General features: G+C 37.9%; 1 protein-coding gene across 1 annotated transcript in view; it reads right to left on the minus strand.

The window, feature by feature from the left end:
- The window catches only part of PKHD1 (PKHD1 ciliary IPT domain containing fibrocystin/polyductin), a 918,515-nt gene that overhangs the window by 822,155 nt on the left and 81,521 nt on the right, over positions 1-14,839 (minus strand). The window contains exons 26-32 of the mRNA XM_069726855.1: positions 9,270-9,548; positions 8,798-8,922; positions 8,523-8,658; positions 7,568-7,763; positions 5,508-5,575; positions 2,432-4,036; positions 1,818-1,964 (exon numbers count right to left, since the gene is read on the minus strand). Coding sequence (XP_069582956.1) covers positions 1,818-1,964; positions 2,432-4,036; positions 5,508-5,575; positions 7,568-7,763; positions 8,523-8,658; positions 8,798-8,922; positions 9,270-9,548 — 2,556 coding nt within the window. The remainder of the gene's footprint in view (positions 1-1,817; positions 1,965-2,431; positions 4,037-5,507; positions 5,576-7,567; positions 7,764-8,522; positions 8,659-8,797; positions 8,923-9,269; positions 9,549-14,839) is intronic.

The following is a 14,839-nucleotide window of genomic DNA, read 5'->3' on the forward strand; positions in this document are numbered from 1 at the left end:
GTCATCAAAGCAAAAGGTGGCTACTTTGAAGAACCTAAAATATAAGACATAATTTCAGTTGTTTCGCACTTTTTTGTTAAGTATATAATTCCACATTCATAGTTTTGATGCCTTCAGTGTGAATGTACAATTATAGTCATGAAAATACAGAAAAATCTTTAAATGAGGTGTATCCAAACTTTTGGTCTGCACTGTACATAGACATATTAGACATTTGTGACAAAACTATGCACATGCTATTCATTTGTAGTAGATATTGTATGCCATACGCTCTACATTTTTAGTCAAACATATTCCTTTTATGCTTTTTTTTATCTTTTTTTCCACAAATTGTGGCAAATTTTTTGTTTCATGCGTTTACTTTTAAATAGATGCAGGAAATAGGGTATAATATGTGTATGCTATAATTTAGGGGTTTTTTTTGTATGTTAGATGTGTGAACATTATCCTGATATCCCTGGCGCTTCAGGGGTTAAATTCATTGATTTTAATCTCTTGTGTACATTGATGACTCCCAGAGTTAAACATATATAGGTCATTAATTTGCAGCCCTATCGAAAACCCTAAACAGCACATTACGATAGATTAACGAGATGTGCCAGCTGACAAAGTCAGACACGTGTTATGGCACTGTTCCTTTATGACGCTTGTCATGTAATGTGGATTCAGTCTGGGTCCTGTGGGAATACAGTGCTATAATATAATGACTGTATAGACACAGTATATTTATGACCCTCTGATCACAATCCCTCGTTACCCGATTTTAATTAACCTGGTGTCACGTGTGTTGTACTTGGCAGCTGCCGACGTTTATTTCCTGCTGCTCACCCCAAACACGTAATTCATTGTTCAAACACAGTAAAAAGTGATGTTATGTTTTCCCATGGGAGAAAATCATTCTCTCAGTATTTCCCACCATATGCAAACTATCCCGACCCACGTACCCATCCTTTTCTCAGACTTGAACCAACCAAGACGTGAGATCATCTTCAACCTTCCAAGAATCAAAGATTGGTGCCACCTGCACACATTATGGACTGTTTCTACCTGTCTGAGTTAAAGAAATTAGCCAATTTGGTCATCCAGGGTCTGTCTGACCGGCTAGGGCATATGAACACATCATGTAAAGTGATCCCTGACCTCCCTCTAACAGACAGAGCGGAGTGTACTCACTTCTTTACCTGAGGAGCGTAATTTCGAAAACTCTTCTTTGCTGAATCTGTGGAGATGTGATCCCTACAAACATATTCTCCACTCATCGAAAGGATAGTTTCTTCATTCTTAAAAATTGGTGGGACTGAGTCACAGATGTTGGAGATAGAGTTTGTAGGAATTTGGTCCATCGGCCACGTCACTAATCTGTGGCCGCTGGACGGGAGTCGTAAGAGTCGTAAGAACCAACTCTTCCCTGATTTCATTTGCGGCTTCTCTAACGATTAGGTCCATCATGGCGCCACTATGATGATCTGCAAGACCGGCTAATCAAAAGAAGAGCCAGTGATGCCATCAGGTAAGTTCTCAAGGCTCCCATACAGAGGACACAGATTTCTGGTGGGGCTGATGGACCATGTCATGCATATCGATTTGCACCAATTCTAGTGAGATACCCACTAAACAAAAACTCATACCAGTTCCTAACGATATGTCCTCCCTTAATACCTCTTTAAAGTAAGGGAAGAAGCCACCGTAGTCTGGGCTTCCTCTTCTAAAGTCCCATAGGAGCCAAATGATGTAATCCATATGCTCATATGTGTAGGGTGAAATTACACTTCCTACATTGTGGGGCACTGAAATAGGCAAGTACGTTGTGTACTTACTGTTTAGTTTCCAGTTGGAGCAGTAGAGATCAGTGGTCGTTGTGAGGTTGCCAGACAATTCACATGGAGATCCACAGATGGTCACCACAGTGTTTCCAGGAGAAAAGCCAGTCCCAGAAATATGAAAAGTCCTATCCTCTATGCAGTCTGCAAGAAATGATGCAAAAACACTCCTAAAATGTTCTGACGTTTAAGGTCTTGATATTTTCTGATAGCGATTCTTTTTTTTTTTAATCATTCGAAAAGCATAATAACGCAATGATCACAAAGACCAGGACAACAATCGCAAGGCGTTTCTATATTTTACTCATGCTAGAATGGAATTCCTCTGGGATCGATGGTCACTCTCAGCATCCTCTGGTGGACTCAGGCTCAAACAAGATAATGAGTCCTAAATTAATCCACCATCATTGATCAATTGGCCTCTAGCATTACATAGCATTACTAGGGACAATATGTCATCTTAATAATTTAACAATAGGCAAAAGTATTGAGAATAGTAGTGAATCGGTAACGGACAAGAGTCGATCAGACGTGTATATTTACAATACTATTTTTGCATTTTGGATCTTCGGATTAAAACCCAAAGAACCCAATTGACTTTACTTACTCACCAATGTTATTTCTCAATGAAGTGAGCTGAAGTGGAAATGCCACAGTAAAATTTGATGTCGCCCAACCTCTTTGGCCATCGAGACACTGGATCACATAATTCCTGGCTGGTAGATGAGGGATAGAGCATTGCGCCCATGAAGAATTTCCAGTAACATTGTTGCATTTGTAATTACCAACCGTGAGGGCAACATTATCAATAGATGAAACCGCTGATAATTCAAAGATCAACGTCCAACCATTCTTATGGACAGAAAGGACCATGGGTGTATATGGTTCTCCAAGATAGACACTTCCACCGACATAGCTGTCATTATCCACTAGTATTGTTATACACATTGTTCCATTTTCTGGTGGGACCATACATCTGACTACAGTATTATTAGCTTCTGTTACTTTACAAGGATGAATGGTTCCTATGAAAACTAGAGTGGTGTTCCAACCTTGAAGTCCTGATCCTTTTATCGTCAATAAGCCACCACCATTGACACCAAAAACTTGAGGATAAAATTCTGTTACTTGCGGTTTTATGTAAAAATTGTAAGGTGTTAGTGACAGGCATGAATGTCCATCTCCTCCAAATGGGAAAGTAACTGTATGAGGCCCAGGAGAAATGTTATCATCTAGTTGACATATGACCAATGTTTCATTCCAAAAGACTAAACGACACCTTTGAGCACTATCCACCACAATATGAAGATTCTTATTTAATCTTTCACCAGAAATATAAAGACGAGTGTTCGTTCTTCGCAGTCTTGAAAGAACGTTGCCGATTATAGGAGTCAGTTCAGGAAGCAAAGTCAAGGTGCAATTTGGTTCACAATATCCAGTGATTTCATTGACAATTACTGATGCATGAATATTTGTAGGGCTCGATAGGTTGACTTTGCCGTTGACTTGGAGGACACATGTGATTGTATCATTACCAACACTCTGAAGAATGCATTGATAACCTCCTGAGATGTTCACAAAAACAGAAACATTGCTGGTTTTATAGAAAGATCCAAAAAGAGTAAGAACAATCCCACCACACAACGGACCTTCTCGAGGAGATAAGGAGGACACTTGAGGTTCAAGCTTAAACATCTTCTCCGATGTGATGTTAGCAAATCCAAGATTGGCCTGATACACCTTTATACAGTAATTTCCAGCAGTGAAATGATCGAGGGAAATTGCAAAATTTGAGCTCTGCAAGTTCTTATAGGTTACTTTATATTCAACTTCAGACTCAGCATTCTCAAAAAATATTACTGAGTATTTCACATTAGCTCCTGTAAGATTCAACCAGAGGCTTCCATTTTCTAAAAACCAGGATAGATTGGAGATCGTTGGTGTGAAGACTCTGTGATAAGTGAAGGTAAGGTCCCCATCGCCAGTAGTAGGGAGATCAGGAATTACTTTCTTACTAGTCATATTTGCAATGAAAACAATTAGAGGAACGGTGATGTTCTCCTCATTTGGGTCAAGAAAGAGGTAAGGTGGTGTCTGGCAGGTAATAATCTCATCTGAGGCTTTCAACACGGTACACGGTTCTTGCCCAACATGGACTAAAATAATAAATGTGTTGCTGCCAAATCCTTTACCGTAGACGTTGATAACAGTTCCACCTAAAATAGAGACGACCAAGAAAAGGATTATGCAGGACTTTTACCTTGATATTTGACTTATGAAAATATGGCTGCTTTCTACATATGAGCAAATCAATCCTAAATTAATAGAATTTATACAGAGTTTCCCAAAATTCAAGAATTCAGGCAAATTAGATTTTTGTTTTTGGCAGATGGCTGACATTTTTCTGGATTTTGAGTCACAAGACAGGCTTAAAAAAAAGTAAGCTTCTATACTCATCTCTCTTCGGCACTCAGGATAGCCAATACTCATTATCTTCGCCGTATCAATAATAGTGATGAGCAAATTTCCTGAAATTTGTTTCAGGGAGATTCACTCGTTTGGCAGATTAAATTTTACCTGAATAAAATTAAAAATATGGTCTGATTTGAAGGTGTCTCTCCAGACGCCAAAGCATAGTAAATGGAGGGTAAGCAAAGGGTTCAAAAAAACTTCTTACGACACGTCAGCTACAGCTTTCTTTGTCCTCTAATGCTAAGGTCCACACAGACACGTGAGGATCGATATAGGCTATTGTCATCAATGACGTACATCGTCCTTCATGTGATGGAGTGGGCTGAAATGTCAGAAGAACCGCAGGGGACCAGGATCCTCAGAAAAAGGCATTAATTTCCTGGTTTTATATTAACCAAATCCTGAAAACTTCAAATTCGACAGAATCTAAAATTTTCTTGAAATTGATATTCAAATTTTATTCATTACTTATCGATTTGCTCATCTCTAGTCACCAAAAGAAGTTTAGAGGGAGTGGCCAGGCTACTCAGGGTTGGGGCTAAACTGTACGTGTCAACCTTATTTTTCTGATCTCTTGATTGGCTTTGGTAAATGGCACCATTCCATTCCATACCAGATAATGCCGAAAAGCCAAGATCAAAGCTCTGGTTCTCTTTGTGAAGATCTAGCTGTTTTGGGGAGTCTCACAGGGAAAAGGAAAAGTAAACTATCTTTCTTCCTTCTGAAGGAGAACTAATTTACCTGGTCACCCCTTTGATTTGAATCCATATTGCACAGCTACATTTGGTGTTCGCCATTTATTACCTTCCTTATTTGTGGATGAGATCGAATATGTTTGACGACCCTAAACATTTGAATCCATATTTTTCAGTTACACTGGTATTAGCCACATATTATGTTTTGTTTTTTCCTTCTGGAGGAGAGCTAATTTGCCTAGTTCCCCCATTCACTTGAATTCATAATACACAGATGGATTGGTATAAGCTACATATTATATTCCTTTCTTCTTGAGGTGACCTAATTTGACTGGTTGCTTCATTCAACTAAGTCCATATTACAACGAGAGATTGGTATTAGCTACATATCACCTTCCTTCCTTCTGGAGGAGAGCTAATTTGTTTGGTCACCTCATTCATTGGGTCCACATTATACAGCCATATCAGTATCAGCCACATATCATGCACAGATTAATAAAATATAAGAACTCATTATTACCCAGGAAGGATCCACAGCATGGTTCCAAGCTGTACATTTCCAGGACATAGCGGATAATTGGCTGAAACCTGAAAGACATGGAGAAAGCTGATGGAAACTTCTTAGCGTTGTTAACTTTCCCAGCTCCCTGTGAATGATAATTGTCATCTGTCTACGTGATGTCACTTTTTTCCAGGTCACATAGCACCTTGCAGAAACAGCGCCCTTGCCGACAGCAACAATGCTACCAGCGTTCCACGGGATACTCCTTTCATCACAGACTCAAACGGCTTTTCAAAGCTGATTAATTCCGCTAATTATTCATATAACGATGGAGAGCATAATTGAAGTCATCAAAGTCTTCCACCCGCACTAAGTCCATATGAACTTGGAGGTACATAACACGGTCAACACACACAACCACTCCATTTCAATTGGTGTTTACGTCGCTTTGAGAAGGAAAACATGATATGACTCGGAAAACCTTTTAATATATTATCGAAGCAAGGTGGTGGAGGTCGCGTGACGATGACTTAGAGGAACCTTAATTATCCTTTCGAGGGTCATCATGGATATTATACCAGGACAAAAAACACATCAGTCCCCCTCCACCCAGTTTGGGCTGCAGTTAAATTTACCATTTTTAAAAAAAACATGTATACTGGGGTCCTTGTCATAGAAAGCTAATAACTTTTCAAAACCCACTTAAGTACATGCAAATTTTCATAGGAGTCATTTCAAAACCTATAATAAAGCCACCAATCGACCACTTGCCATGGAACGAGAGACAATTAAGTCAACAATTATGCTTGGAACCCTATGTTAGATGTTAAAATACTCAAAATGTTGTCTTCATTTGGTCCAAGAATGCAAACCACCGAGCTGGTTTGAAAAAAAACACCACATGGAGTTGATGTGGTTCAATTTGATGTCCTCCAAGTCTACCCTACTAACCCCTGAGCAAACGCCACTTGTCCATGCATGGAGAAGTCCTGGTTCCAGATCCAATGCTTCGAGTGAAGCCTTCTAACCATTGAATCACTGTGCTGAGACACTACGAGACGATGGACTTGCCCTAAACCCAGAAATCAAATGTTTGAAGTGACCCAACACTCTAATCAACAAGTCACTATGCCCAGACCCTGTATGTTCATGAAGAAATCTAGCTAAGATTTCAATCCACAACTCCATAGCTTTAGGTCCACAACGCTAACCACTAAGTCACCATTCTCTGAGACCACATGTCTACAGAATTTTAATAATTCAAGTCAATCCCTAAACGCACCCTCAAAACCAGGACTCAAGTTCTTCAAGTCAACCCAACTAACCACTAAGCAACAAGTTTATATCCGGGATAGATATGAAACCAGGACTGTAGCACGTCAGGTCATATCCTCTAACCACTAAGTCAACATGTGCCCATGAAGATGACCAAGTTAGATTTTAAATCAACTCTTTACTGTTGAGCCACCATTTTCAAACTCCGCGAGTCCATGGAGATGTCCTAGTCAAAATGAAACGCAGAACTCAAATGTTTCAAGCTGAAGCCTCATGATACTAAGCACGATGCTCACATCCCATGTACAAATGAAGATGACCTAGTTAGATCTTAAAACAAAACCTTTGATTGTTGTCTGTGAAGTGGCCAGAGTGTGAACATGCTCCTACAAGATGTCCGTTTGCAACCTTCAGCTCAATTCTTTGTTTTTTTGTAGATGGATTTTACGTCGACAATGTCCACCACTGAGCCGCCGTATTTAAACTCCACATCCATGGAGATGTTCTGCTCAGATTTAAACACATCACTCACGTCAATGCTTAATACTACTAAGCACAATGATTAGATCACATATGGCCTTGAAGATGACCTAGCTAGATTTTAACTAAAAAATACCCACCACTGAACCATTTTGAATGTCCATGAAGTTGACCTGCTCAGATTTACACTCAGCACTCAAATGCCTCCAGTCAACGTTTTATACCACTAAGCACAATGCTAAGATCCAATAAGTAAATGGAAATAACCTGGTGAGGGACGCAAACTAAGACTCGACTAATAGACAATTTAATGATATATCTACCCATTAGCTGAAAGCGAGATCCCATTCATTATAACAGACACGTTATAAATTCCGGGAGGTCGTGGGGGCAGCATCACTTCTATCCCATCGGATGTTGCGTTTACTTTCCCAATTGTTGCCATGTCTAGTTTCACCACCATTTTTGCATGGGAAACCTTGTTAAAATTTGACAGGTTGATGAAAACGAGTTGATCACCTGATAGAAGAAGCAAAAAAATAGTGTTTTATTAGGAAGGTGCTTTTAGTATGAGCCAATTAACCATCTCTTAAAGGGGGTGTTCATTACCATCTTAGCCATATGCTATAGATGGAGGACAACATTTTGCAAGGCGAGTCAAAAAGTCATTTTCGAAATCAACGATTCCAGAAAATTTCAAGGGAATGATATGTTGAGGAGGCAAAAATTGGGTGGAAGGAAAATGGCCGTAGAGGTGGAAAAACCTGCGAAAAGGGCAAGAGCAGAGCCAAAAAAATTGGTTCTGGACTCACTCAGAACCAATGGTGCAACCTTAGACTCTGGACCTGAATCTTGAAGAGATCACAAGATTTAAAGGGATTGTCCATGCGTAGAAAAAATGGCGTCTTGTTCCTCAAAAAACAGTGCCACTCTTGTCTACAGGACGCATCAGGTATTGCAACTAAATGGCAATAGTGTGCAATACCAAATATCACTTACTAGAATGGGGCAAAGCCAGCCCCCTTTTTTTTTTTAATTCTGCAACAGTAAAAAATGTGCTTATAATTACTAATTATTAATACATAATAAGAGGTAAGGAAGGGAGGCTCAGCAATTTATATCTTGATACAGTATTTAATGTTATAGTTATTTTTTTTCTCCAGCCAATTATTCAGTGCCATGTTCTATCTTCATTTAAGAATCTATGCAAATAGTCTTATGAATACTAATGAGATCATGCATATTAATGAGATCATATTTAATAATTGTTTCTTTTACCTGCTGTGCTGCTCGTGTTCGGACTGATGGATATAATAACTGGATTTAAGGAAGAATTGTACAAGATGCAGTCTGAGAAAGTGATCCATCGCTGCCCAATATTAATGCTGACGTTCTTCATGGATACATTGTCGAGCTGGAAAAAATAGACAATCCTTATTATAAAGGAGATTGGGATCGGCCCTCAGGAATAGTACAGAGGAAAAAGGGGAGATGTTTTGTGTCTTTGCAAATAACACTTTATTAATAATTTGTATTATTTTTCATGGACGTACCAGCGGCGGTGCTTCACATCTGATTGTAGTGGAATTACTTGTAAGAATTGGACACATATGAGACCCAAAAGCTACAGCTGTTGTACCATCCAAACGGACACCAGTCAAAGTTACCAGATGACCTCCTAAATAATAAAAATGACAGAAAAAAACACATTAAATTGTAGCAAAAAAAAATAATTATTTTTTTTTAATAAAGTTCCCACTGCAGTACCACTCCTGACCACCTGGAGTGCTGTCAATAGAAAGCTGCCACTTTGCTTGAAAGTAGTGTCGTGCTATTCTTTACAGCACCACCCAGTGGTCGAAATATTAAGTGCAATCATTTACATGCAATTCTGAAAATGCCAATAGGATAAATCAGTCAAAAGATATTAAAACACAGTATAAAATCTGTAATCACCTCCACATTAAAAAAAAAAAAAAATCAGCTTTCAGGGATAGTGCAAAAATTGCAATTTTTTAAACTCACCGGTTTGTGGAATGACCGATGGAACAACAGCAGAAAGTTTAGGAGCGACGTGTAGAAGGACATTACTCCCATTTCCATTAATCGCAAAACCTTGATTTTTCACATGAACATAGACTCGGTGCTCCCCTAGTGGCAGAGGAGCCTCAATGCAGCATATTATACTGGATGTATTAGCCTCAGTAACACGACAGTGAGTCTGATTTACCATTATATCCAATTCCAAAGAACCTTCGTGAAATCCAGATCCCAAAATATTAACAATAAAGTTGCAACTGGCACCTGTAAAAAAAACAAAGACCATATATGATTCATGATTTCACTGTTTTTAGTAGTTATATTCTTGTACATAGGGAGCAGTATTATAGTAGATATATTCTTGTACATAGGGGCAGTATTATAGTAGTTATATTCTTGTACATAAGGGCAGTATTATAGTAGTCATATTCTTGTACATAGGGGCAGTATTATAGTAGTTATATTCTTGTACATAGGGAGCAGTATTATAGTAGTTATATTCTTGTACATAGGGGCAGTATTATAGTAGTTATATTCTTGTACATAGGGGCAGTATTATAGTAGTTATATTCTTGTACATAGGGGCAGTATTATAGTAGTTATATTCTTGTACATAAGGGCAGTATTATAGTAGTCATATTCTTGTACATAGGGGCAGTATTATAGTAGTTATATTCTTGTACATAGGGAGCAGTATTATAGTAGTTATATTCTTGTACATAGGGGCAGTATTATAGTAGTTATATTCTTGTACATAGGGGCAGTATTATAGTAGTTATATTCTTGCACATAGGAGCAGTATTATAGTAGTTATATTCTTGTACATAGGGGCAGTATTATAGTAGTTATATTCTTGTACATAGGGAGCAGTATTATAGTAGTTATATTCTTGTACATAAGGGCAGTATTATAGTAGTTATATTCTTGTACATAGGGAGCAGTATTATAGTAGTTATATTCTTGTACATAGGGGGCAGTATTATAGTAGTTATATTCTTGTACATAGGGGCAGTATTATAGTAGCTATACTCTTGTACATAGGGGCAGTATTATAGTAGTTATATTCTTGTACATAGGGGCAGTATTATAGTAGTTATATTCTTGTACATAGGGGGCAGTATTATAGTAGTTATATTCTTGTACATAGGGGCAGTATTATAGTAGTTATAGTCTTGTACATAGGGGCAGTATTATAGTAGTTATATTCTTGTACACAGGGGCAGTATTATAGTAGTTATATTCTTGTACATAGGGGCAGTATTATAGTAGTTATATTCTTCTACAAAAGGGCAGTATTATAGTAGTTATATTCTTGCACATAGGAGCAGTATTATAGTAGTTATATTCTTGTACATAGGGAGCAGTATTATAGTAGTTATATTCTTGTACATAGGGAGCAGTATTATAGTAGTTATATTCTTGTACATAAGGGCAGTATTATAGTAGTTATATTCTTGTACATAGGGAGCAGTATTATAGTAGTTATATTCTTGTACATAAGGGCAGTATTATAGTAGTTATATTCTTGTACATAGGGGCAGTATTATAGTAGTTATATTCTTGTACATAGGGGCAGTATTATAGTAGTTATATTCTTGCACATAAGGGCAGTATTATAGTAGTTATATTCTTGTACATAGGGGCAGTATTATAGTAGTTATATTCTTGTACATAGGGGCAGTATTATAGTAGTTATATTCTTACACATAGGAGCAGTATTATAGTAGTTATATTCTTGTACATAGGGAGCAGTATTATAGTAGTTATATTCTTGTACATAGGGAGCAGTATTATAGTAGTTATATTCTTGTACATAGGGGCAGTATTATAGTAGCTATACTCTTGTACATAGGGGCAGTATTATAGTAGTTATATTCTTGTACATAGGGGCAGTATTATAGTAGTTATATTCTTGTACATAGGGGCAGTATAATAGTAGTTATATTCTTGTACATAGGGGGCAGTATTATAGTAGTTATATTCTTGTACATAGGAGCAGTATTATAGTAGTTATATTCTTGTACATAGGGAGCAGTATTATAGTAGTTATATTCTTGTACATAAGGGCAGTATTATAGTAGTTATATTCTTGTACATAGGGAGCAGTATTATAGTAGTTATATTCTTGTACATAAGGGCAGTATTATAGTAGTTATATTCTTGTACATAGGGGCAGTATTATAGTAGTTATATTCTTGTACATAGGGGCAGTATTATAGTAGTTATATTCTTGCACATAAGGGCAGTATTATAGTAGTTATATTCTTGTACATAGGGGCAGTATTATAGTAGTTATATTCTTGTACATAGGGGCAGTATTATAGTAGTTATATTCTTACACATAGGAGCAGTATTATAGTAGTTATATTCTTGTACATAGGGAGCAGTATTATAGTAGTTATATTCTTGTACATAGGGAGCAGTATTATAGTAGTTATATTCTTGTACATAGGGGCAGTATTATAGTAGCTATACTCTTGTACATAGGGGCAGTATTATAGTAGTTATATTCTTGTACATAGGGGCAGTATTATAGTAGTTATATTCTTGTACATAGGGGCAGTATAATAGTAGTTATATTCTTGTACATAGGGGGCAGTATTATAGTAGTTATATTCTTGTACATAGGAGCAGTATTATAGTAGTTATATTCTTGTACATAGGGGCAGTATTATAGTAGTTATAGTCTTGTACATAGGGGCAGTATTATAGTAGTTATATTCTTGTACACAGGGGCAGTATTATAGTAGTTATAGTCTTGTACATAGGGGCAGTATTATAGTAGTTATATTCTTGTACACAGGAGCAGTATTATAGTAGTTATATTCTTGTACATAGGAGCAGTATTATAGTAGTTATATTCTTGTACATAGGGGCAGTATTATAGTAGTTGTATTCTTGTACATAGGGGCAGTATTATAGTAGTTATATTCCTGTACATAGGGGGCAGTATTATAGTAGTTATATTCTTGTACATAGGAGCAGTATTATTGTAGTTATATTCTTGTACATAGAGGGTAGTATTATAGTAGTTCGATTCTTGTACCTAGGAGCAGCATTATAGTAGTTATATTCTTGTACATATGAGCAGCATTATAGTAGTTATATTCTTGTACATAGGGGCGGTATTATAGTAGTTATATTCTTGTAGAAAGTGGCAGTATTATAGTAGTTATATTCTTGTACATAGGAGCAGTATTATAGTAGTTATATTCTTGCACATAGAGGCAGTATTATAGTAGTTATATTCTTGTACATAGAGGCAGTATTATAGTAGTTATATTCTTGTACATAGAGGCGGTATTATAGTAGTTATATTCTTGTAGAAAGTGGCAGTATTAAAGTAGTTATATTCTTGCACATAGAGGCAGTATTATAGTAGTTATATTCTTGTACATAGAGGCAGTATTATAGTAGTTATATTCTTGTACATATGGGCAGTATTATAGTAGTTATATTCTTGTATATAGGAGCTGTATTATAGTAGTTATATTCTTGTACATAGGAGCAGTATTATAGTAGTTATATTCTTGTATATAGGGGCAGTATTATACTAGTTATATTCTTGTACACAGGAGCAGTATTATAGTAGTTATATTCTTGAACATAGGAGGCAGTATTATAGTAGTTATATTCTTGTACATAGGGGCAGCATTATAGTAATTATATTCATGTACAAAGTAGCAGTATTATAGAAATTATATTCTTGTACATAGGGGCAGTATTATAGTAGCTATATTCTTGCACATAGGGGCAGTTTTATAGTAGTTATATTCTTGTACATAGGGGCAGTATTATAGTATTTATATTCTTGTACATAGGATGCAGTATCATAGTAGTAATATTCTTCTACACAGAGGCAGTATTGTAGTAGTTTTTTTCTTGTACATGGGAGCAGTATTAAAGCAGTTATATTCTTGTACATAGGAGCAGTATTATAGTAGTCATATTATTGTACATAGGGGCAGTATTATAGTAGTTATATTCTTGTACATAAAAGAAGCATTATAGCAGTTATATTCTTGTACATAGGAGCAGTATTATAGTAATTATATTCTTGTACATAGGAGGCAGTATCATAGTAGTTATATTCTTGTACATATATGTTATGTAGGCAATCCAGTGACACAGTGTGCCAGCAATCAGAGCACATAAAGTGATCTGACAATAACCCAAAAACAATAGAACGAGCTCTGAGACGTGGAATCTCTGTAGACCGCAATACCTGAACCTATCCTAAACACAACTAAAGGCAGCTGTGGATTGCGCCTGTCACTACCTATGCAACGCGGCACAGCCTGAGGAGCTGACTAGCCTGAAGATAGAAAAACAAGCCTGACTTGCCTCAGAGAAATACCCCAAAGGAAAAGGCAGCCCCCCACATATAATGACTGTTAGCAAGATGAAAAGACAAACGTAGGAATGAAATAGATTCAGCAAAGTGAGGCCCGATATTCTAGATAGAGTGAGGATAGCAAAGAGAACTTTGCAGTCTACAAAAAACCCTAAAGCAAAAAACCACGCAAAGGGGGCAAAAAGACCCACCGCGCCGAACTAACGGCACGGCGGTGCACCCTTTGCGTCTCAGAGCTTCCAGCAAAAACGAATAGACAAGCTGGACAGAAAAAGTAGCAACAAAAGCAAAGAAGCACTTATCTAAGCAGAGCAGCAGGCCACAGGAAAGATCCAGAAGCTCAGGTCCAACACTGGAACATTGACAAGGAGCAAGGAAGACAGAATCAGGTGGAGTTAAATAACAAAGCAGCCAACGAGCTCACCAGAACACCTGAGGGAGGAAGCTCAGAAGCTGCAGTACCACTTGTGACCACAGGAGTGAATTCAGCCACAGAATTCACAACAGTACCCCCCCCTTGAGGAGGGGTCACCGAACCCTCACCAGAGCCCCCAGGCCGACCAGGATGAGCCACATGAAAGGCACGAACAAGATCTGGAGCATGGACATCAGAGGCAAAAACCCAGGAATTATCTTCCTGAGCATAACCCTTTCATTTAACCAGATACTGGAGTTTCCGTCTAGAAACACGAGAATCCAAAATTTTCTCCACAATATACTCCAATTCCCCCTCCACCAAAACCGGGGCAGGAGGCTCAACAGATGGAACCATAGGTGCCACGTATCTCCGCAACAACGACCTATGGAATACATTATGTATGGAAAAGGAGTCTGGGAGGGTCAGACGAAAAGACACTGGATTGAGAATCTCAGAAATCCTATACGGACCAATAAAACGAGGTTTAAATTTAGGAGAGGAAACCTTCATAGGAATATGACGAGAAGATAACCAAACCAGATCCCCAACACGAAGTCGGGGACCCACACGGCGTCTGCGATTAGCGAAAAGTTGAGCCTTCTCCTGGGACAAGGTCAAATTGTCCACTACCTGAGTCCAGATCTGCTGCAACCTGTCCACCACAGAATCCACACCAGGACAGTCCGAAGACTCAACCTGTCCTGAAGAGAAACGAGGATGGAACCCAGAATTGCAGAAATATTGGGAGACCAAGGTAGCCGAGCTGGCCCGATTATTAAGGGC

This window comes from Ranitomeya imitator, chromosome 5 (genome assembly GCF_032444005.1).
Source record: "Ranitomeya imitator isolate aRanImi1 chromosome 5, aRanImi1.pri, whole genome shotgun sequence".
Classification (NCBI taxonomy): domain Eukaryota; kingdom Metazoa; phylum Chordata; class Amphibia; order Anura; family Dendrobatidae; genus Ranitomeya; species Ranitomeya imitator.